Source organism: Nelumbo lutea, chromosome 5 (genome assembly GCF_056320005.1).
Source record: "Nelumbo lutea isolate HS-2025 chromosome 5, American lotus-T2T, whole genome shotgun sequence".
NCBI lineage: Eukaryota > Viridiplantae > Streptophyta > Magnoliopsida > Proteales > Nelumbonaceae > Nelumbo > Nelumbo lutea.
In genome coordinates this window covers 61737990-61759750 of record NC_142688.1, presented here as the reverse complement: position 1 = coordinate 61759750, position 21761 = coordinate 61737990, and the positions used below count along the sequence as shown (strand labels likewise).

The 21761-nt window shown below is 36.7% G+C and overlaps 1 protein-coding gene across 6 annotated transcripts in view; it reads left to right on the top strand.

Moving 5' to 3' along the window:
* LOC148852689 (FAD/NAD(P)-binding oxidoreductase family protein) overlaps nucleotides 1-21761 on the top strand; it is a 141533-nt gene that overhangs the window by 21620 nt on the left and 98152 nt on the right. For all 6 annotated transcript variants that reach the window (XR_016099658.1, XM_088946921.1, XM_088946919.1 and 3 more), the window contains exons 3-5: nucleotides 6831-6941; nucleotides 18348-18401; nucleotides 18753-19040. Coding sequence is in view for 5 of the 6 variants with exons in the window: in XM_088946921.1 (XP_088803047.1) it covers nucleotides 6831-6941; nucleotides 18348-18401; nucleotides 18753-19040 (453 nt within the window). In the remaining variant the exon portion in view is untranslated. The remainder of the gene's footprint in view (nucleotides 1-6830; nucleotides 6942-18347; nucleotides 18402-18752; nucleotides 19041-21761) is intronic.

The window sequence follows — 21761 nt, the reverse complement described above, 5'->3', positions numbered from 1 at the left end:
CTCTCTTCTCTTCCTCTCTTGTTTGTTCATTTTCTGGTTTGCATCTAATCTCAAACAGTTCCATACATCAAGTGGGCTGTTTTTCAACTATAACCTTTCTCTTGACTTTATTCTACATGTGCCCCGGCTACAAAAAAATTTATTGTCTATTAGTTCTCTAACAAAATCCCACAATTGCTCAGTTGCCTTTTTTTCCAACCATTGTGTTTTTTATTACTTGAGCATAGGGAAGATGATTGGAAGTGTGCATGAAGTGGATGGAGTCTACCTCCTAGATGGACCTTTAGAGCATGGATTGTTAAGATAGACCTCGTCTTGTTCCAATGAGAAAATAAGTCTTTTTAAATTATGGTATTGTTGGCTTGGTCATATGTTTGTCAATTCTGTCAAGTTTCTGTTTCCAAACTTGTTTGATTTTGTGTCCAAATTGAATTTTGAATTTGAAGTTTGTCATTTATCCAAACAATGTATAAACACATATTTTGCAAGCAGTAAAAGAAGTAATGTTGCTTTCCACTTGATCCATACTGATGTTTGGGGCCTATATGTTGTCCCTTGTATGGGGGGGGGTTACAGATATTCCATTCTTTTCGTTGATGATTACAATCGGTATAAATGGCTATTTGATGAAAAGTAGAGATGGAGTTCCTATGGTTGTTTAAAACTTCATGAATATGGTCGAGACATAGTTTGAGAAAAGAGTTAAGATAATAAGATCTGATAATGCCAAGGAATACTTTGAATATCACTTGCATAGATTTTTTGAAGGTGAAGGGATGAGATATCCATCGTATGGATGCCCAAATCTTGCGGAATAGAATGGGCGAATTTCAAAAATTTCTCTCCATCCTACTGGGAATCATATTCCCTATTTTAGAAAAATCATATTTTTCAAGGATCAATCTTGAACCAAGAACCAAATCAGATCTAAACAAAAAGCAGTAGGAGAGGGATATACCTGATACAGAGAAATAGTATCTCTCAATGGAGGTGTTCACGCCCAAGGAAGGAACCAAAAACTGCTCCCACTGAAGATGGCGCAGTGCAGGATGGAGCAGGATCAACAACGTTATTCAAAAGAACTGGATCCTTCGCAAGAATCAGCTGGACGGCACGTGATCATTACTTCCAATCAGCCCTTTCACAAAGGACTGATATCAAAATCCAATCTTGATCACTCCTACTAACAAAAGGAGATCGAACTGGCAGATATGGCGGCGGCAAGGAGGCGGCAAGAGAGATTTAGCACAGTGATGCTGAATTCTCTCTTCAGCTCTGAAGACAGGATGTGTTTTGTGTCAAAAGGCTGTCGCCCCCTCCTCCTTTTATAACCTTAAAGGGATCAGCTCCTAATCCCATTAGGAGTTGCTGATCCAAATCATATTTGGATCAGAATTCCCTTTAAGTGATAAGGGTAAACCCTTATCTTATTTGCAGATTAGATCAGCCTTCTCCTAATCTTATTAGGAGGTTTCCATTCAGATCTAGACTCTCTGAGTGGTTGGGGTTAAGACCCAATCCTATCTGCTAATCTAATCTCAGAATTCGCCCCTCATTTAACTGATCAAATCAGCCCAGTTCGAAATGGGCTTTAGGCCCATTAAGGTTATGTGCTCACTTAGCCTTCCAAACTGCTGCCCAGTTGGGCTTCCTTGTATGGTGTGGGACCCAAACATTGATCTACACATCAGCCACATGGGTTCAACCCAGCCTTTGTTACAAGGCCCAGCCGAATACACTATTGTGGACAGTGCATCCCCTGAAACCCATCGCATGGGCTCTATGGGCCCAACACTTACTCTAAGTGGTCCCTAGGCCAAGCCACCTTGTAACACCTAGGGACTGTGGGCAGATGCAAGATTAGCCCATCAGGTATTACCCTCAATGGTCTTACACTTAACCTCTTAGCCCATAATGATCATACTGCCCGACAAGAGAGGACCTCTCCCTCGGCTACAAGGAACAGTGCTGCACTCTCTACTCACATGGATCTCGGGAATTAAAACCTTTTGCAAACGTTTGAAACCGTAACATATATATACTTTTATATCTCCTATAAAATATATTTTGCAAAACAAATCTCAACAATTGAAATCGGCTGCCGGCAGTCTTGGTTTCCATCAGAGAGAGTGCATCTCGATCATTACCTTTGTCCGACAAAGGGGCTGATCCTATCACTATGATCACCCACTCAGATGAATTCTCAAACTGTCCAAACATACCCAGGTTTTGACCCCCACTAAGGATCTCACTGATTGGTATATCAAAGACAACCCAATCCGACACCTAGTGCAGTATCATAATCGAGTCTAGGGGTCAGGTGTAACTTTCCAGTTTTGCCCATCAATCTCTAAGGTCCAGGGCAATACTGGAAATCTGGTCCGGTTCAAAGATTCAATTAATCCTAAATTGCATGTGCCTTGGGTCTCAACCTGGTGGCTGAGACAAGCCACCCCAACAATTGGCAGCACACTAGTGTCAGCCTTGGCAGGATAAATCTCCCCAGACTTATCCAACGGCTGTGAACATTCTAAACTAACACGAGTCTCATTAGTGTCCAGTTTAAGGGTATTACACAGAAACACACCACAGGAACATGAATCAAATATGTACTTTATTCATTTACAATAAATTCATAATGTACATCATTCTGATTGGAGCTAAGGGCATACAACTGTCTAACAGAAGGTAGGGACACTATTCACCAAAGTTCATGTAGTCATATTCCACAACAAAATGGCGTGGCTGAAAGAAAAAATAGGCATGTGGTTGAAGTTGCTTGAGGCTTATTGTTCCAAGCTCATGTTCCAACTCGTTTATGGGGTGATGCTATTGAGACAACTGTATATCTCATTAACAAACTCCCATCAAGGGTCCTTAACCTTCGTTCTCCTCATCAACTACTCTTCCCTGATGAACCTCCTTTTAATCTACCCCTTAAGGTCTTTGGTTGTGTTTGTTTTGTTCATGATATGAGTCCTCGACGCAAGTTTGATCCTAAATCAGTTAAGTGTGTATTCCTTGGTTACTCTCCAGTCCAGAAAGGCTATAGATCCTTTGATGCTCTCTCTGGCAAGAGATATATCTCTAAGGATGTTACCTTTTTGGAATTGCTAGCGGAGAGATTTGCCTTCCTTTTGTAGGGTCAAAAGACCAACTAGCTAATTGCCTCACTAAAGGTGTTCACCATCCAAAGTTTGCTAAGAACCTTGCCAAAATGAGGGGCCTTTTTGTAATTATCATTTTCTCAAATTATAAAGTAATCTTTCGAGGGTGTGAGCAGTGAATAACACACACCTCTCGACACTTGCTCTCTTCTTCTTCTTCTTCTTCTCTCTTGAAACCTTAGTTTCTGCAACTTATCTCTCAATTGAACCATCAGCCCTGTGCTTTATAGTATACACCCACTTGCATCCTATAGGAACTTTGTCCTTAGGAAGAGGAGCTATTCTAGAGCCTCCATTTCCTAGTTCATAGCATCCTTCCACTGAGGTAACTGCATTACCTTTATAACATTGCAAAGAATTGACACAAAAGAAATAACAGAGATGTAGGTAAAGTAGGATGGTGAAAGGGCATTATTAGAAACATAACTATTAATAGGATAATTAGTACATTTCCTTTGACCCTTTCAAATAGGAATAAGAAGATCAAGGCCAAAATTCAAGATATCGGCTTAAGGAACAAGAGGCTCAGAATCAACAAGGTTCACAAGTTTTCGGAATATTAGATTGTAGTGGACATTTAGTTTTAGGAGCAACCGTCTTCCTTCATTTGATCAAGCATTGCTTCCATGGTCGAGGTCGATACATAGGAGGGGGAGGAGGTGGGACAAGAATATTACCACTACAATTAGCGGAAGAAGATAGACAAGATGTAGGAGTTGGAATAGGTAAACAAATAGGAGTCCAATCTTCACTAATATTCTCCTCCTAAAGAGAAGGACAAGATGATGGAAAGAAAGGAGTGGATTAAGGGAAGATGACATCCTTGGTAGCATATCTTCTACCAAAATGAGGATCGAAGCATCTGTAGCCCTTATGGATAGAAGAATAACCAAGAAAGACACATTTAACATACTTTGGATCAAACTTAAGCCATGAGGGACTCATGTCATAAACAAAGCAAGTGCAGCCAAAGACCTTGAGAGGAAGACAAAAGACAAGATCATTATGGAAGAGGAGTTGATGAGGAGGTTAAAGATGAAGAGTCCTAAAAGGAAGTCTGTTTATAAGGTATATAGCTGTTTTAATTGTATCGCCCTAAAACGAGTTGGAATATGCATTTGGAATAGTAAGCATCGAACAACTTCAGCTACACGTCTATTTTTCCGCTATGCCACTTTGGGGAGTATAACTACACAAACTTTGATAAATTATTCCCCTCTCTTCAACGAAGGCCTGTATGTTCTTCTCAATGTATTCCTTTGCGTTAGATCTTATCATTTTGATCTTCTTCTCAAATTGTGTTTCTACCATATGAAAGAAATTTTGAACAATTGAAGGAACTTCATTCCTGCTCTTCATTAGGTATAGCCAAGTGTATCAAGAATAATCATCAATGAAGAGAATAAAATACTTGTATCCTCCCATGCTAGGAATAGAATATGGACTCCATACATCAGAATGTGCGAAAAGGAAAGCAACATTACTTTTATTACTAGCAAAATATGTGTTTCTACATTGCTTTGATGGATGCTAGACTTCTTAATGAGGACTTAAAATTGACATAGACTGATAGAGATTAGGAAATGATAGTTTCATAGAACCAAAAGACACGTGTCCAGGATGACAATGCCATAATTTCAAAAAGGCTTAATTTTTCATTTTGACAAGAATTAGTTTGGCACAATAGTCCTTGCTCGGGGTCTTGGTAATAGACTGATACAGATTAGGAAATGATAGTTTTATAGAACCAAAAGACACGTGTCCAGGATGACAATGCCATAATTTCAAAAAGGATTAATTTTTCATTTTGACAAGAATTAGTTTGGCACAATAGTCCTTGCTCAGGGTCTTGGTAATAAGGTAGACTCCATATACTTCATGTCCACTTCCAATCATCTTCCCCGTGTTTAGGTCCTAAAAACATGATGAGAGGGAAAGAAGGTTAGAGAACAATTATGAGATTTTTTAAGGGAGGTAACAAATAAGAGGTTTTTATGCAATTAAGGAACATGAAGAGTGGAACTAAAGGAAAGATTAAGTGTAGACTTTACTTCATGCAACCATGAGGTTAGAGTCTAAGATCCATTTGATATAGTAATCTTAGCTTTCCCAGGAGTTAACTTATATGAGGTAAAGTGGAAATGCATACCAGTCATATGTGCACTCTGGAGCTAGAAGAGGAAGGATGACAAGCAAATGTAATACTTGTTTTAGCAAAAGAGGTGGAAGGATTGCTAGAACCAACAGAGGTAGTTAATCCACTCTTCTCTAGCTGAATCAAGAGGCTCCTAAGATTTTCCATCATGTCATACATGAAGCTTTAGTAGTGTGGGATCATCTCCCAAAAGTAGATGCTACTTGGGAACCTTATCTCTACCTCCAGAGTTGCTTTCCCAATCTAGACCTTGAGGACAAGGTCTCTTTTAAGGAGAGACTGTTGGGAACTCAGTACTACTGAAGGTAGTTATCCAGGTGTACACAAGAAGGCCACATCAGCATAATAGTGCAAGTGGACTAGTGTCTAGTGCAAGTTGACACACTGTTGTAACAGAACAAGAAGAGGTTTTTTACGATCAGAATGTAAGAGAAATAAATACCACCAAGAAAGGGAATAAGAAACCATGGTTTTCAAAACCAGACTGGACGGTCGGACGGTCAGGTGACCAGTTCCGTTTTTCACCAAAACCGGATTTTTGCCAAAAAACGTTGATTTGGTCAACAAACCGCTGACTCGGGCGGTTGAACCATTCAAACCATTCGACGGTTTTGACCATTTTTAGTTTTTTTCAGAACGGGCTGACCATTCGACCCGGGAACCAGACTCCTGATCGGTTTGTTATCCGGGTCGGTTTTAAAAACCTTGTAAGAAACCAACAAGGAATTTCGGTAACTAGTCTCTCTCTCTCTCTCTCTCCCCCTCTCTCTCTTCCTACCTCTGGAGGTTGTCTCCCTCGAAGATTCCTGAATTAAGTAGGTTTCTAACAAAAAGTTTCAGCCAAGAATGGATGTATTTGTTCTTTAGATGATGAAAATATCCCTATATTTGATTTGGGGACACTGTATTGGACCCAACATAGTTTTTTGAAGTTGGGGGTGGTGGTGGTGTTTGAAAGTCGTCTGATACTGACTTTGTGGTAGAGATAAGTGCCATACTTGAGAAGGCTGCATGAATAAATTATGGTAGATATATGTGCATGTGAATGTATGCATGTATATGTTATTGTGCTTGGGTTGTGGTTTGAAACTTTGAATGGAAAAATAAATGGAGAAAAAGAAGAAAGAAGATGAATAGGAAGTTGGGTCAAGATGGAGAAAATAGAAAACCGATGTATTATTTATTTAAAGATGTGTTCAATTATAATACCATCCTTGATTTTGTTCCATCATCACCATCTACATAGTCATATTCTTTCATAGAGAAAAGTCATATTCTGAATTATGAATGCGCATTCATTTCCATTTTTATCATTTCTGAGAAATATTATTTCCTAGCTATCTCTTTGTTTTATTTAACAGACACTATTGACTGAATGTGAGAATTTGCAGTTAATTGGTTATCTTAACCCATCTTAGGTTATATTTGAAGTTGATACTAGATGAAGTAAATTCAAGTAATTCCATTTTAGTTCCATATAAGATGACTGAAGACTATAAAATCTGTAGGTTTTGGATTCATTGGGTGAGACAGTTCCATGTGCCACGTATGACTCATGGATGGTTTACATACCTGAAGGTGAATTTTTGTCACGCATTGGCCCTACAGAATTTCTTAAGGTAGATTCTTATTGTTTCACATTTTGGTTTTCATTTCCTTAAGCAAGAAATTGAAAAAAAACTTTGGCTTTCCATTGTTTAAATCTTATTATTCTTACGAATGTTTGAAGATTAGTTTTGCATATTGTTATAACTTTTTTGACCATGAAACTTGCAGTGATAAAATAATAACAAATAGGTAAAATGAACAAAGGAAGAAATTTTTAGGATTTGAACAAAGATCCAAACCCCAACCAGCTTTAGGTGTTAATCTACCAAAGATGGGATGCAGAATCTGTATGCATGAATGAACACAAACTGAAGAATAGATTGAGAGATATATCATTTGGTCAAATGAGATTTCGTTTTGTAATCTGTTAAGAAAACCTTAGCGAAGGGAGGAGAAGAAGAAAAGATGGAAGAAAACCAATATCCCTCACATTGCGTTTTGTAATTTCTTTCAAATTCCTCTTTGCGCAAAAGGAAAGGTCACTTTATTGGAGTTTATGAGCACTACAGGGAAGGCCTTAAGTAGTACACCTGTTTCCCGTAGGGCAAACAAGCAGCAGGTTGGACAGCAGTTGGGAAGGAGCTACAAGATTATCTGCAGTTCTCAGAGACCAAGCAAGCTGTTATGTGCCTTAGGAGAACTAACCCCTAAAAGCTAACTGCTAGAGGGAGGGAACCCAAGCACATATATACCCCACAACAGCATCCCATACTACCGATGTGGGATACCTCACATTAGCATCCAATACTACCAACATGAGATAAATGGATTGTAACATTCCACCATGCTCTGCAGTCCCGGCACCCACACAGGCTGGCTTTGCACTAGTCCACCTAGTCCTGGCTGAACACTGCAATACCGACGTCACCACCTGCGCTGCATGATTGCAATTGGGAGGCATAGTGTCGGCTCTGATACCATTTGTATGTGCCTTAGGCTCAGTTTGGAAGGAGTACAAACACAAATTTGTAGAGTACAAAACATTACATTTTATATTATTTTATATGTATTTGTACTGTACATATTTGTATTTGTACTCCTTCCAAACTGAGCCTTAGGAGAACTCGCCCCTAAAAGCTAGCTGTTAGAGGGAGGGAACCCAAGCACATATATATCCCACAACAGCATCCCATACTACCGATGTGGGATACCTCACATTAGCATCCCATACTACCAACATGGGATGGGACAAATGGATCGTAACACAAGTGGATTTTGCGGAAGCAACTGAAGTGAAGTCCTCGATAAATAAAAGGACAGAAAGGGTATCAAAGGCCACACAGTATAAAGAGAAGGTGGGCGAGTAGGCTGATCCAAGAAGGGAGTTACATATGTCTTTGAACTTGCAACAACCAAAACTGTGGGTTAATGCCTCTGAAGAATATTGGAAAGAAGGGCTGGTGTTATCAACAAAAGGAAGAGTTAAAGATTGGAAAGCCTTGGGTAAAGAAATAAGAGGGGTATTTAAGATAACCGATCAATTGGAGCTAATCCCTTTCGATGCTGGCAAGGCCCTGTTCTTTTCTCCAAAGACTATCGCAGTTTGCAGCGATCTCAGTGGATACTAAACAGGGCCTGACAATGGTTCAATGATGGTCTCCTTCATGTAATGAAAAGGAGGTCAATCTGTCCACCCCTATAACTATTCAGATCTTGGGGTTGCCTTTTCACCTTTGGTCGGAGAGTGTTTTTTCAATGATAGCATAAAATTAGTGGTGGAGAGTTGGATAGCTTTGAAACCTCAGAATTGAAGGCAATATGTTTGAAGTTGCTTAGGGTGAAGCCAGAACAGATCCCAAGGTCGGTGGAAATCTTCTCTGATGGAGTAGTATACAGAGCCTGGATTATTTCCTCTGCCGAAGCTCAGTGGTGGCTGGAAGGAAGCTGCTGTGGGGAAGAAGATGATGACGTGGCTCGAGGTTGGCTGGAAGGAAGCTTGATGGTCCCCTCAAGCTTATTATGACCACAAGGCTGCTATCAATATTGCAAATAATCCAGTACAACATGATAGGAGTAAGCATATTGAGATTGACCTACACTTTGTGAGAGAGAGAATTGTCTCAAGCAGACTTTGCATTCCTTATACACCCTCAGAGATGCAGATTGCTTATGTTTTGACAAAAGGACTATCTTTAGTGAAGTTCCTAATCTTACTTGGCAAGCTAAACATGACTGACATCCATGCTTAGCTTGAGGGGGAGTGTTGGGTCGAGTGATTAAGTGTTAGTGGGCTTATTTAATATTCCTTGTCCTAGTTATATTGTCTGTTATGGGACTTTAGTTATTGGGCCGATCTCTTCTCTTCTCTTCTCTTCTCCTCTCTTCTCCTTCTTCTTCTACTTTTGCACTTCAGCAAACACACCCCATAAGAAATGGAGGGGGTAATAGAGGTTTCCTCCAGTTGCCTAGGGACACATATCCAAATTGCTCAATCTGATCACAAATAGAGTCAAAAGACCTTCCTTGGGTACAAATGCTATCAGATGAACTGGAGAAGTGTTACCTTGAGTTGATAGTTGTTGGCTATCCTAGATGGGTGTGGAGGAAGCAATATTATCTGCATTAGATCCCCTGTTTTGATTCCCCTGAAGCTTCTTAGGCTTACCATGTAAGTCCCAACAAAACTCTTTTGTGTGATTAGATCTCTTGCAATGATTGCACTGTAACTTATCCTTCTCACCTCCTCCTTTCTTTTGTACCTCACTTTTTTTTTCACCCTTAGATAATAAAGCAATTTGCTCCCCCTGAATGGGATTCATAGCTGCTCTCCTAATTTCTTTGGATTGAACTAGAGCAAAAACTTCTTCAAGGCCTGAAAGCTCCTTACCATTGGTTCATACACTGGATTCAGACTTCAAAGTTCAAACACCCTTTCTTGAGAGAGTAACTTCCTATAGGCTGATGCATCCTCATCACTCTTCCAATCAATAGCCTTGTAATGACCCATCTCCTTCCACATAGAAGTAACAGCTAAGTAATATGCTGCTAGGGACTTTTCACCTTGTTTCAAAGCTGATGACTCAACTTGAAGTTGGTAAATTTGAGAATAATGTGGTTGTTTTGAGTAAATTGACTTTGCTTGTTCCTATATCAATTTGTCCGTTTCAGCCCACATAAAGTTTTTCTTGAGAGCTTGAAGATACCAAACAAGAAACAATCAGGTAGTTCTCTTGTTCCTGCTAATCATATTCAGCACCTTCATTGGGAAGCTTCTTAGTCTTCCTGGTAGGTTACCTAGATTTCCTCTTGCTCCAACTAACATCTTCACACCCTTGGACCACTCCAAGTAGTTCAGTCCATCAAAGAACAAGAGACACTGGAAATCCTATGCTGTCCATTCCAGTTCCAGAACTAACAGACCCTCTAGAAGAGTTAGACGTAGCAGAACTCTCTGAAGACATTGCTCAAACAGTTGATCCAAGACTGCTTCAAGAAACAAGAAACCAGCCTTTCCAGACCCAAGGGGAAACACAAACCAAACACTCCAACAGTTGATCCAAGACAGCTTCAAGAAACAAGAAACCAGCCTTTCCAGACCCAAGGGGAAACACAAACCAAACATTCCAACAGTTGATCCAAGAGGATAAAACTGGAAAACAAAAGCACTTACTAGTAAACTACAACACTTACATCATAACCATACTTTCAGTGCAGTCCTTTCCAACATAAGCAACCTGGCCAACCTTGCAAAACATCCCTTCAACTTGAGTTTAGAACCTAGAAAACAAACAGCAAACAGTTGGCGAGATTCCTTGTAAACTGAGACAAAAAGCAGGTTCTTCCAACATATTCTCAAACCATAACAGACTTGCGTCAGCCTCTCATACACAGTTCAGATCAACCACAGCAGAAAATTTTTCTTTCAATGGTCCAAAGAAGTCTCCTACATGCTGCGATCACTCGAGCAACAATCCAACCAAACAGAATTGGTCTTATGACCAAGAAATAATGAGGGAATGAGAGAAAAAAAGTGATCAGATCAGTCCTCTATAGGCTTCGGCTGAGTCAAGATAAAAGCAAAGCTCAGCTGAGAGAAAAAGAATGAAGAGGAATAAAAACTAGGGTTTTCCATAACAGATTAGTGCTCTAATACCATGTAATCTGTTAAGGAAACCTTAGTGAAGGGTGAAGAAGAGAAAAGAGAAGAGAAGAGAGAAGTCAATGTATGAGAAAGAAATCTCATGGGTAAGTGGTAACATCCACTGTAGCCTATTATATTATTTAATAAAATATTTAAAGGGTGGTCTCTGAAGTAAAAGAAATTACAAGAAGCCCCGTGCAACATCGACACACTTAAAACACCCCTTGCAACAGGTTTGTAGGCCAAAGATGGGTGGTTGACTTTTAAAAGAATAGTAGCTTTTAATGAAGTTCTCTTGGGCAAATGATTATGGAGGTTTGGATTTGAGAGAAGCTCTCTGGGGAAAGTTGGAGTTAGAGTTTTGCTTGCATCTCTTCACTTTCCTTTTCTATGCTAAAAAATTAGGTTTCAACAGAATTTTCGTGAATCTGGAGGTTTTAAGACGAGGTGATTCACCATCTCTTTTACTAAACTAGTGGTTGAGGGGTTACTAAGTTGATGTGCAAAGGAATGGAGTTAGAATTGATTAGAGGCTTTTAAGTCGGGAACCATGGGCCAGTCATTTTGGACCTTCAATAGGTGGATGATACATCTTTTGAAGGCTTTGGTTAAGCAAGTCTTGAATCTTATATCTATATTAAAAAAGTTTAAGATGTTGTTAGGTTTTGAACACAGATATATTGATTAAAACAGGGCACAAAAGGGGTATAATTTTTTGATGATTAAGTAAAAAAAATTATTAAGGAAGAAAGATAGAGTATACAGTATAGGTGATAATAAATCACCCAGAATAAAGGAAACAACAAACCCTTATCCCATTCCCTCCTCTATTTGTTGGATAAAAACTCTCCATACCCAATAAAGCAAAACAATACTCCCAGAACATGAATACAACAGAAACCCACCAATTACACCATCATTGATACTCACCCATAACTTGTAAAATTTGTTCCTAACACACCGCCCTCTAGGAATCAAACTCAACCACTGAAACAAAAGCCTTACACCCGTAAAATCTTCAAACAAAGAAAACTGCTCAAACAAGTGCCCAATTACTCATCAGCTCTTGTAACAGTAGCAGTATCCTCTTTTCTTTTCTTTTCTTTTCACTCTCTTTGTCTTCATAACCTTCTTATTCAGCTGGACCTCAAATAATCCCCTTCAATCTGGCAAAGACTTTTGAGACCTGCTCAGTCCTATTGATTTTCTAATTTTTCCTCCCCTCCAATAAAATATAAACCCAAAGTTTTACTCACCTCTAGCTCTATGTTCACGACCATCTCCAAATAAATTGAGCCTCCAACTTCATGCTTTTCATCAATAATGACTTCATTCTCGTCTGAGTCCAATGCATCATCATTTTCATCATCATTCCTAACAGTTTCCTGTATTTGTTTAGTCCTTTACTTCTTTTTTCTTCCGAAAAGTTTTAACTGAGATCCTCACATTCTTCAACTTCTTCATCTATTCACCTTTTAACCAATATGCCTCACATTGTTAAAAGATTGTGGAACTGCACTGTGCTATCAAATTGGGGAGTTTCCTTTTACCTATAGTAGCCTAATTGTTGGCTTTGTCCACATGGAAATCTGTTTTGGATAAAATTTGTAGAAGGTTGGGATTGGAAATGCAGATATATATCCTTGGTCGGTATAGTCATATTAAGACTGTGCTGGCAAACTTAAAAGAGATCTGGGACAATGCATGTGGACATATTCCCAGTCTCTTAATGTAGGTAGAGCATATCAGTTGAAGTTGAAAGTGAATAATCTTAAATAGGGTGAGATGTCTTGTTTAGGGTCCTTTGAGTGGTCTTGTTCTAAACCAGCAACCACATACAAGAATGTGGTTGAAGGGAACAGAGTGTTTAAGTTCTTAGCTGGCATCATGATACTACTAGGCAGAACATCTTGGTTTAACGTATTGTTTGGGATCAGTAGGTTTGTTATTGATCCTAGAAGAGATTGGTTACATCTGTTTTGTTTTGTTTTAGGGGAAGGTTTGAGAAATTAACAGCTTGTTCTTCCTGCGATCCTGGAAGCTGGTATAGGATAATGATACCAGGCCTATTCCCTTTTGGTTGCCTAGCGTTTTGGAATTCCTGTTCATCTATCTTAGAGATCCAATTGTACCTGGACTGGTTTCATTGTTGTCAAAGAGATCAATATCTATATTTCTTGTTGTTATTAACCTAGTGAAGGCTTCAGGATAGATTGTGAACCAGTTGATTACATTTGTGATTGTTTTTGGTATTGTTTGTTGATTGTTTGCTGATATAATTTGGTGGTTAATGAAGAAGTTTGGAGATGATCATAAGCAAAGTGGTGAAGATCTACATTGGTGGTCATGGAAAGATGAGGTTTACGGATTCAGAGAAGGATCCGAATGCCCATGACCATAGAAAAGGGAGAGATAAACTCTCTTAACTCTCCCAAAACAGAAACAACTTTACAATGTCACCCAATAAAAATGATTTCTCCCTACCCCTTGTTTAGCCAAACAGTTGACAAATGAATTACCATCTATTTTCACCCATTGTATAATGACCTCCATGTCTTGTAGGAAGCTTATAATTCTTCTCTTCTCAAAGATGTAACCCTACCATCCAACATCCTCTTTTTGCAGCCAACTAATAACCAGCTTGGAATCTCCTTCAATCACCAATTTTTGGATACATAATTCCTTAGACTTTTTCACTCCTTTCAACACAGCTCTCTTTTCATCCCTCAAAAAGTCAACCTGCCTAATTGAGACTGAGAGAAAAAGCAAGTATGCTACCATCCTCATCTCTGAATACTCCGCCTATACCTCAAGGACCCGTATTTCCTTCACTACTTCCATTAGGTGGGAACCAAGAAGGCCTAACACTGCCTCAGAGGAAGAAGAGCAAGAAATCTCAAATCACTTCCTCATCAGATCACCAGCAGAAAAATCTTCAAATAGATTTAGCAACTTCAGCCATTGGACCTCTCTGATTGTAATGATTTCAAGTACCCTTGCTTCTCTCAATTATTGAGAATATTCTTTTATTCTTCCTAAATCATCAAACATGCAGCCACCCTTGTACACCCCCAAAGGGTTCTCCCCCTCTTTTTGGCTATCTGAGAAAGTTAGGGTCAAACAGGTTTTGTACAAGAGGTGGAAGTTCCACCTCTGCCCAAACAAAGAGAAAAACCATTCTTAAATTGAAGAGGATAAAGGGCAGGAGATTAATAAGTGTAGTCAAGTCTCACCCTCAGCATTACAAAGAGAACACTAGTGGGGGGATAATGACGAATGAGGTCTTTTTATCTGGTACAAGTCACAAGTATTATTTCTTTCTAGGTCCACTTCCCAAGTCCCAATCAAGTCTAGACTTAGAATTGGAATGAATAAAAAATGAGGAAATGTGTTCATCCTATGGTTTGGCAAGGTAAATAAGAATAAGAATTATTCCTTCAAAGGTGAATTGTCCAACCAAACATCTTCCCAAAATTTAACATGATTCCCAAAGCCAAGGTTATACCCGATAAAAGGCAAGAAGGATGGAAGAATGGAATGAATGGATTTCCATAGAGAAGCTCTTGTTGCCCTAATCTGCACTCTAGAGTCCCAACCTTTAGCCACAAATGCATGAATGCTAATTAATCACCTTGTCCTAGAGTTTGTCCTTATCATTTGGTAGTTCCCACAACTATTTACCCAACAAGGCAATGTTTCTTTGTTGAATATTCCCAATGCCTAGTCCACCACACTACTTGCTTCTACTGATCATATCCCAGCACATCCTATGATCCTTTTTCTCCTCCCCCAGTTCCCATAAGAAGTCCCTCATAATTATTTGTAGTCTTTTGGTGACCTCTAAGGAATCCTAAACACCGACATAAAATAGATTGGAAGATTAGCTAAAGTGGATCTGATCAATGTTATCCTTCCTCCCAGAGATAAATAATTGCTTTTCCAAGAAGCCAATTTCTTAGTAAACCTTCCAACTATTGGATTCCAAAAATTGCTCTCTCAAAGTTCAAAACTTTGCAACGTATGGGCCCAGTCGTTATGTTTCTTTTCATTTGTATTGGACCAATACGAACCCGATACAAGCCAATACTTTAATGTATCAGACGATACATTACATATTAATTACTTTCCCTCTCATTAATTACTTTAATTACTTTCTCTCTCATTAATCTTTCTTTTATTGTTAACCCTTCTCGTTAATTACTTCCTCTCTCTCTCTCTCTCTCTCTAATCTGTAAGGCAAGTTTGAATTTGAATTTAAAATTTTGGCATGCCATTCTAACACCTAATACACATAATTTTGGGTATAAAAACTAAATTAGGCTATAAGAAGATTTGAACCTTGGTCACACGTCTGCAATGACCATGATTCCACCACTATGCCTTGTTTAGTTGGGCCGACTTCTAGTTATTGGGCCCAAATATTTAGTTCTTATATATTTAAGTTGTTAAGTTAGGAAGTTGTTGGGCTTTAGGCCCATTAGCTTATGTTTTTAAGTTGTGACAGTTTAGCTACTTTAGTAGCCGCCTTACTAAGGGCATTCTTGTAATCTCTTATTCTTTTAAGTTAAGTATAAAATATAATGAGGGGTTGGCGGCCAGAACTAATTCAATTATGGTTGACATCCTACTCTTCCTTTCTTCTCTTTTCTTCTCTACTGCTGAAACTCTTCATCTTCTTCTTCTTTCTCTTCACAAGGAATTCATCTAGATTTCCAAATAGTGATTTCTACTTGGTATCAGAGCAGGCCGAAGGTTCCTTGAGCTGTTTTCTCATACAACCCAGATTCAACTGATACAGATTCAGGTATTCCTCTTGATCCCTCTACTATTTCAATTCCCATTGATTCTACTAACCCCATTACAGATAACCCGGGTCTTCCTATTGCTCTTAGAAAAGGGAAGAGAAACTGTACTGCTCATCGTATTTCACAGTACCTATCCTATAGTGGACTTTCTCTTTCCTACCCAACTTTTCTTTCCTCTCTTGACTCTGTGTCTATACCCAAGGGTGTCAGTGAGGCTCTCTTCAAACCTGAGTGGAGGACAACTATGCAGGAAGAAATGGAAACTTTAATTAAGAATCAGACATGGGAGATTGTGGACCTACCAGAGGGCAAGGAGACTATTGGATGCAGATGGGTTTACACAGTCAAATATAAGGCAGATGAAAGTATAGAAAGGTATAAGGCCAGAGTTGTTGCAAAAGGGTACACACAGGCCTATGGCATTGATTACTTAGAGACTTTGCACCAGTTGCAAAGATGACCTCTGTTCGGATACTTCCTTCTCTTGCTGCCACATTCTCTTGGCCCCTGTTTCAACTTAATGTGAAGAATGCTTTCCTAAATGGAGATCTGCAAGAAGAAGTGTATATGGATCTTCCTGCTGGTTTCTACAGTGGTGCTAAAAAGGGGAAGGTATGCAGACTTAAGAAGTCACTTTATGGCTTAAAGCAGTCTCCCATAGCATGGTTTGGCAGGTTTAGGAAAGCCTTGGTTGCTTTTGGTTACACTCAAGACTCAATCTGACCATACCTTGTTTGTGAAGCGGAGGGGATCCTTGGTGTTAGTCCTAATTGTTTATGTGGATGATATTGTTGTCACAGGGAATGGCCTAAGTGAGATTTATTGTCTGAAGAAGAATCTACACAGAGAATTTGAAATTAAGGATCTTGGAGAACTTAGATACTTCTTAGGCATTGAAGTTGCAAGATTAAAACATGGAATTTTTATCTCTCAGAGGAAGTATGTCTTGGATCTTCTACAAGAAACAGGGAAGCTTGGAACAAAGGCAATCAATACTCCTATTGCCCAGAATCATAGGATTAATGCATCAGAAGGTGAGCCAGTAAATGACATTGGGAGATATCAGAGACTTGTGGGGCGGCTGCTATACTTGTGTATGACAAGACCAGACATTTCCTATGCAGTAAGTGTGGAAAATCAAGATAAGGCATATATGCATACATTTTATTTTTTCCGTCATTTTTCAACAGTTACTGATTGTGTCCCAATCTCTCACTCTTCATGTAAACCATTAAAGTAAAGTTTTTTATGTTTATACTCATATATACCTTGTACTTGCTGTTATTAAATATATTTTTTAGGATTTATTTGAGTTTCATAGCTTATCCATGCATTCTTGGTTTTTGTCTGTATCTATGTGTCTCCAAAGCGTATCCCGATGTCTCTTAAAATTGTCTTTCTGATACGCTTTGTGTTTCCGATACTTTAAACCTTGCTATCTCTTGGACTATTCTCCGGAGGTAAGCCTAAATAACTCATAGGACACTAAGAAACCACACATCCTAAAACTTTGCCCCTCCATTATTTCCCTCTCTTCCATATTCAGACCCATAATACAACTCTTTTCAAAGTTGATTTTTCAAGTTGGAATCTTTTCAAAGACTTGTACAACTTGTTTCAAATTCCTAACCCAATTCAGTACACCTCCTTCACAAAAAAGTATCATATCATAAGCAAATTGCAAGTAGGTAATTGGTACTTCTTCCTTTCCTTACTCTCCACCCCCTTACCAACCCTGTAGAATCAGCCTTCAAAATTAATCTCCCAAGCACATTAGCAATTAGAGTAAAAAGGAAAGGCGAAAGAAGGTCTCCTTGCTATAATCATCTGAGGGCTGAAAAGTGATCTACCACTCCCATTCACCGGGATCGAGTAATGGAAAATCCTAAGACACTCCAAAATCCAATTCGACCACCATGTTCCAAATCCTAAGTTTTTCATAACTTCCAATGGGAAACCCCAGCCTACCAAGTCATAGGTTTTCTCCAGATCCAATCGTCCACTGCTAACAATAAAATACATGAATCAATTGTAGGAATTCAACAATAATCATAATATTTTCGAAAAAAAGGGATTCAAGCATAAGATTTAAATTGTGAATTATGACAACATTGCTTTGAAAATCAAAACATTACCAAACGTCAATGTGACCTATGCTATTACTTGAATTTTAATTGGTGCAAAAAGAGACCAACTTTACATTCAAATATGCAGCCTAGAGTTGATTACTTATATATATAAGTTTGTAATGTATCATACACCTTGTCCAGCCATGTCGTTGCTGTATCTGGATAACATAGACTACATGTGTAGTCAAAATGAGATAAACTAGTTAATAACGAAACAATGAGGAAGAAAATTCCAATGATACATTTTAAACATACATGCTTTATGTTACTTAAACAAATTTAGAATCCCTTTTATCAGCTTATCAATAATAATACATCTTAATTGTGTTATCTTGAGTGAAGCTTTTTTTTTTTTTTTTTAAATTATTTTGATTCTTTAAATCATGCTGATTCTTTCTTCAGGACCTTGAGAAGCATGCGAGTTTGGATGCTGTGAAGGAATGGAAAAAACTCCTTGTGAGTACAGATTTTTTTTTTCTTGTGTTGCTGGTGACCATATGGATTTGTATCTTTGAATTTGTTTCATTTTCGTGGAAATTTGGTTGTGCAAAGTAACAGGAAAGGTAAAATTTCTTCTTTCTGTGATTAAGGATGTCATATACATCATGGTCTTCACTAAGAAAAGACCATCACCAAAATGGTATTACTAGCTATCTTCGGTCATGGGAGTGGTGGACTGGATGTGGACATAACCTTTGGTTTTCACTTTTAACTAGTATATTTTTTCCTGTCATAGCATATTTTGTTTTCTGTTGTTTTTCTTGTGATCTCTCTCTGTCTAAAACAAGAAATGCAATCTGTCTACAGGATGCAGTCTTTCCTATGTCAGCTGCTGCAATGGCTCTACCACCTTTATCTATTCGAGGTGATTGGGGTATTCTTTCCACAGCGGCTGCTAGATATGCTCCTTCACTCGTAAAATCCTTTATGCAAATGGGACCTCAAGGAGCTCTTGGTGCCACTAAACTTCTCAGACCCTTCTCAGAGATAATGGATTCATTGGAATTGAAAGACCCCTTTATACGGAACTGGATGGACCTTTTGTGCTTCTTACTTGCAGGGGTGAAATCTAATGGTATACTATCAGCAGAGATGGTAAGATATGTTTTAACTTTAGAAATTTTTGTTTTGAGTTAGTTTTGAAAATTTTATTTGGAACAGTATAGTCTTCTTATTCAGATGTTTATTTTTTGTTGTTGTATTGAAGAAAAAGGAAAAAAATAAAATGGAAGGAACATACTTTATGATTTTCTTGACTTTAATTATATACTAGCGGGACCCGTGCGATGCACGGAATTTATCAAGGAAAGTGAAATAACCAATAATTATAACTAAGGAAAAGAATGCAATGTTTTTTAAAATAATTAAATCTTTATTTTAATAATTTATTACAAAAATGTTTTAGTAATTTAGTAATCTGGATTAATTATATTAATATTTTTAGCAAAAAATAATAATTATTGCTAATTGTTTTATAACATAATTATTTTTTCCACATTATTTGTTAGTGTTCTATTTCATTTTATTGTACTTTATTAATGATTAAATGTTTCATTTTTTTGTAAATGTCACTTAAATATTTAAAATAATTAAATATCAGTAAATATATAAAATTAGGCTATAGTCATAATTAAATTAATCTATAGTTAACTTTTTACTCATTAAGTAAATTAATCTAAGCTCAAATTCAGGGTTTAACACTTTGGGTTAAGCTTGGATTGATCCTCATCCTGACCCAACTGACCCAAGTTGCATGCATCTTAACATTCATAATTGGACTGGACCAAAGTCACCAAACCAAGTGCACCCATGCATGCATTATTTTTAACTATTTTTAGATAATTTGAAACCAAAGGAACTATGAGGGATGGGCCACCCACATTGTGTAGCTTGACGAACCAAAAAATTAAAAATTTTGGGCTGAATTTTGATAGTGTATTAGCAGTTTTTAAGATTGCTTGGCCTAGCCCAGCCCACACCTCAAGTGTAATAATATTTGCATAGGCATAAGATTGCCCATGTTAATTATAAAACTATGATTTGTTTTGCAAATTAAAATTTTTATTTAATTCTAGTTTAATATATATATATATATATATATATATATATATATATATATATATAACATTTCTATATATATTAATATAAAGTTTGTTTTCTAAATATTATATATAATAATATTTACCATATATGCATATAGCTTCCAAGTTGAGCTTGGGCCCTATCTGCCAAAGCCATCATTGGACTCCAAAAGTTTGATACCCATTTAGATTTGGAATTTGATTATCCCTGATAATGTGTGGGCTTGGTACATATCCCAACTAGACCTAACTCAAAAGAAAATAATTGCTTGAGCTTGGAAATTTATAGATCTAATCGGGTTATGCTAAGTTATAAACGATTTGTTACTTTTATTCTTAATTTCAATTATCTTGTCAATACTAGTTTTTAATAGTTGCTAGATAAAACCTAGGGGTGAGCATTCAGTTTATTCGGTTAAAAATCAAACTGAATAAACCGAAACTTTAAAAACTGAACTAAAAAAATAAAAACCAAAACCGAAACCGAATTTTTTGGTTTGGTTTTTTGTTTTTTTCAGTTAAAACCGAATTTTAATAATATGTACTCTATTATATATATTATAACATATAATATATATTATAACATATAATATATATTATATATTATGAAGTCAATTTTAATTATATTATATATTTTTATATACCATATATTACATATAATAATAGAAAGTTTGGTTAATTTGGTTAACCGAATTTCTAATTCTAAAAACTAAAACCGAAAACTGATTAAACCAAAAATAAAAAAAGAAAAACAATCGGAAAAAAAAAACAGAAACCAAAATTTTTGGTTTTGTTTTCAGTTTTAACCAAATGATTCTCACCCCTAATAAAACCTATTAAAATTCAATTATCCTATCAATAATTTATACTTGGGCTTGGTGTAGATCTGAGCTAAACCTAGCTTAGAAGAAAATATTTGTTTGAGCCCAAGGTTGAGCTAAGTTATAAATAATCATCCCTAAGTAGAAGGAGTCTTCTGACATTATGCAAATGGTTTAATTTTTATTTTTCATAATCTTTTAGTTTTATATTTATTTTAATTATCCTATTAAATTATGTTTCAGTTTTTTTTTTAAATTTATGAACTACTAATTATTTTGTATTTATTTCATAAAATTTAATAATTTCTAGATAGAAACTTGCTAAATTCTAATATTTTTATTAACTTCAGTAATTTTATTAATTATAATTGTTAGGCTTCAAATTACATATAGATTGCATGTTATAGGTTTCTAGACGAATGGGGACTGTTTTAATATTCTATATATTAGTAAATAAAAAGACTGAATTTATTGATTATATAGATATTTAATTAAATACTATTAATTAAGTACTGTTAATTTATAAATACCGTAGTTAACTAAATACTATTAATTATTAAATAATGTATTTGTTAAAATACTGTTAATTATTAAAAGTACTGTAATAGTTAATTTACTATTAATTAATAAATACGTTATTTTTAATGAACACTGTCGATTAATTAATAAACACATTATTTATTAATGTAATTATTAATACTGTTTTAATAAAAATTGAGTTTATGAAAATCCTATTATTATTAAAAACATTGTATTTGTTAAAATGCTATTAATTATTAAAAATACTATAATTGTTAAAATACTGTTACCTATTAAAATATTGTAATTATTAAATTAATGTATTTATTTAAAATACAGTAATTTTCCGTTATTTATGGCTTAAATTATAATTACTATTAATTACAGTTAAAAAA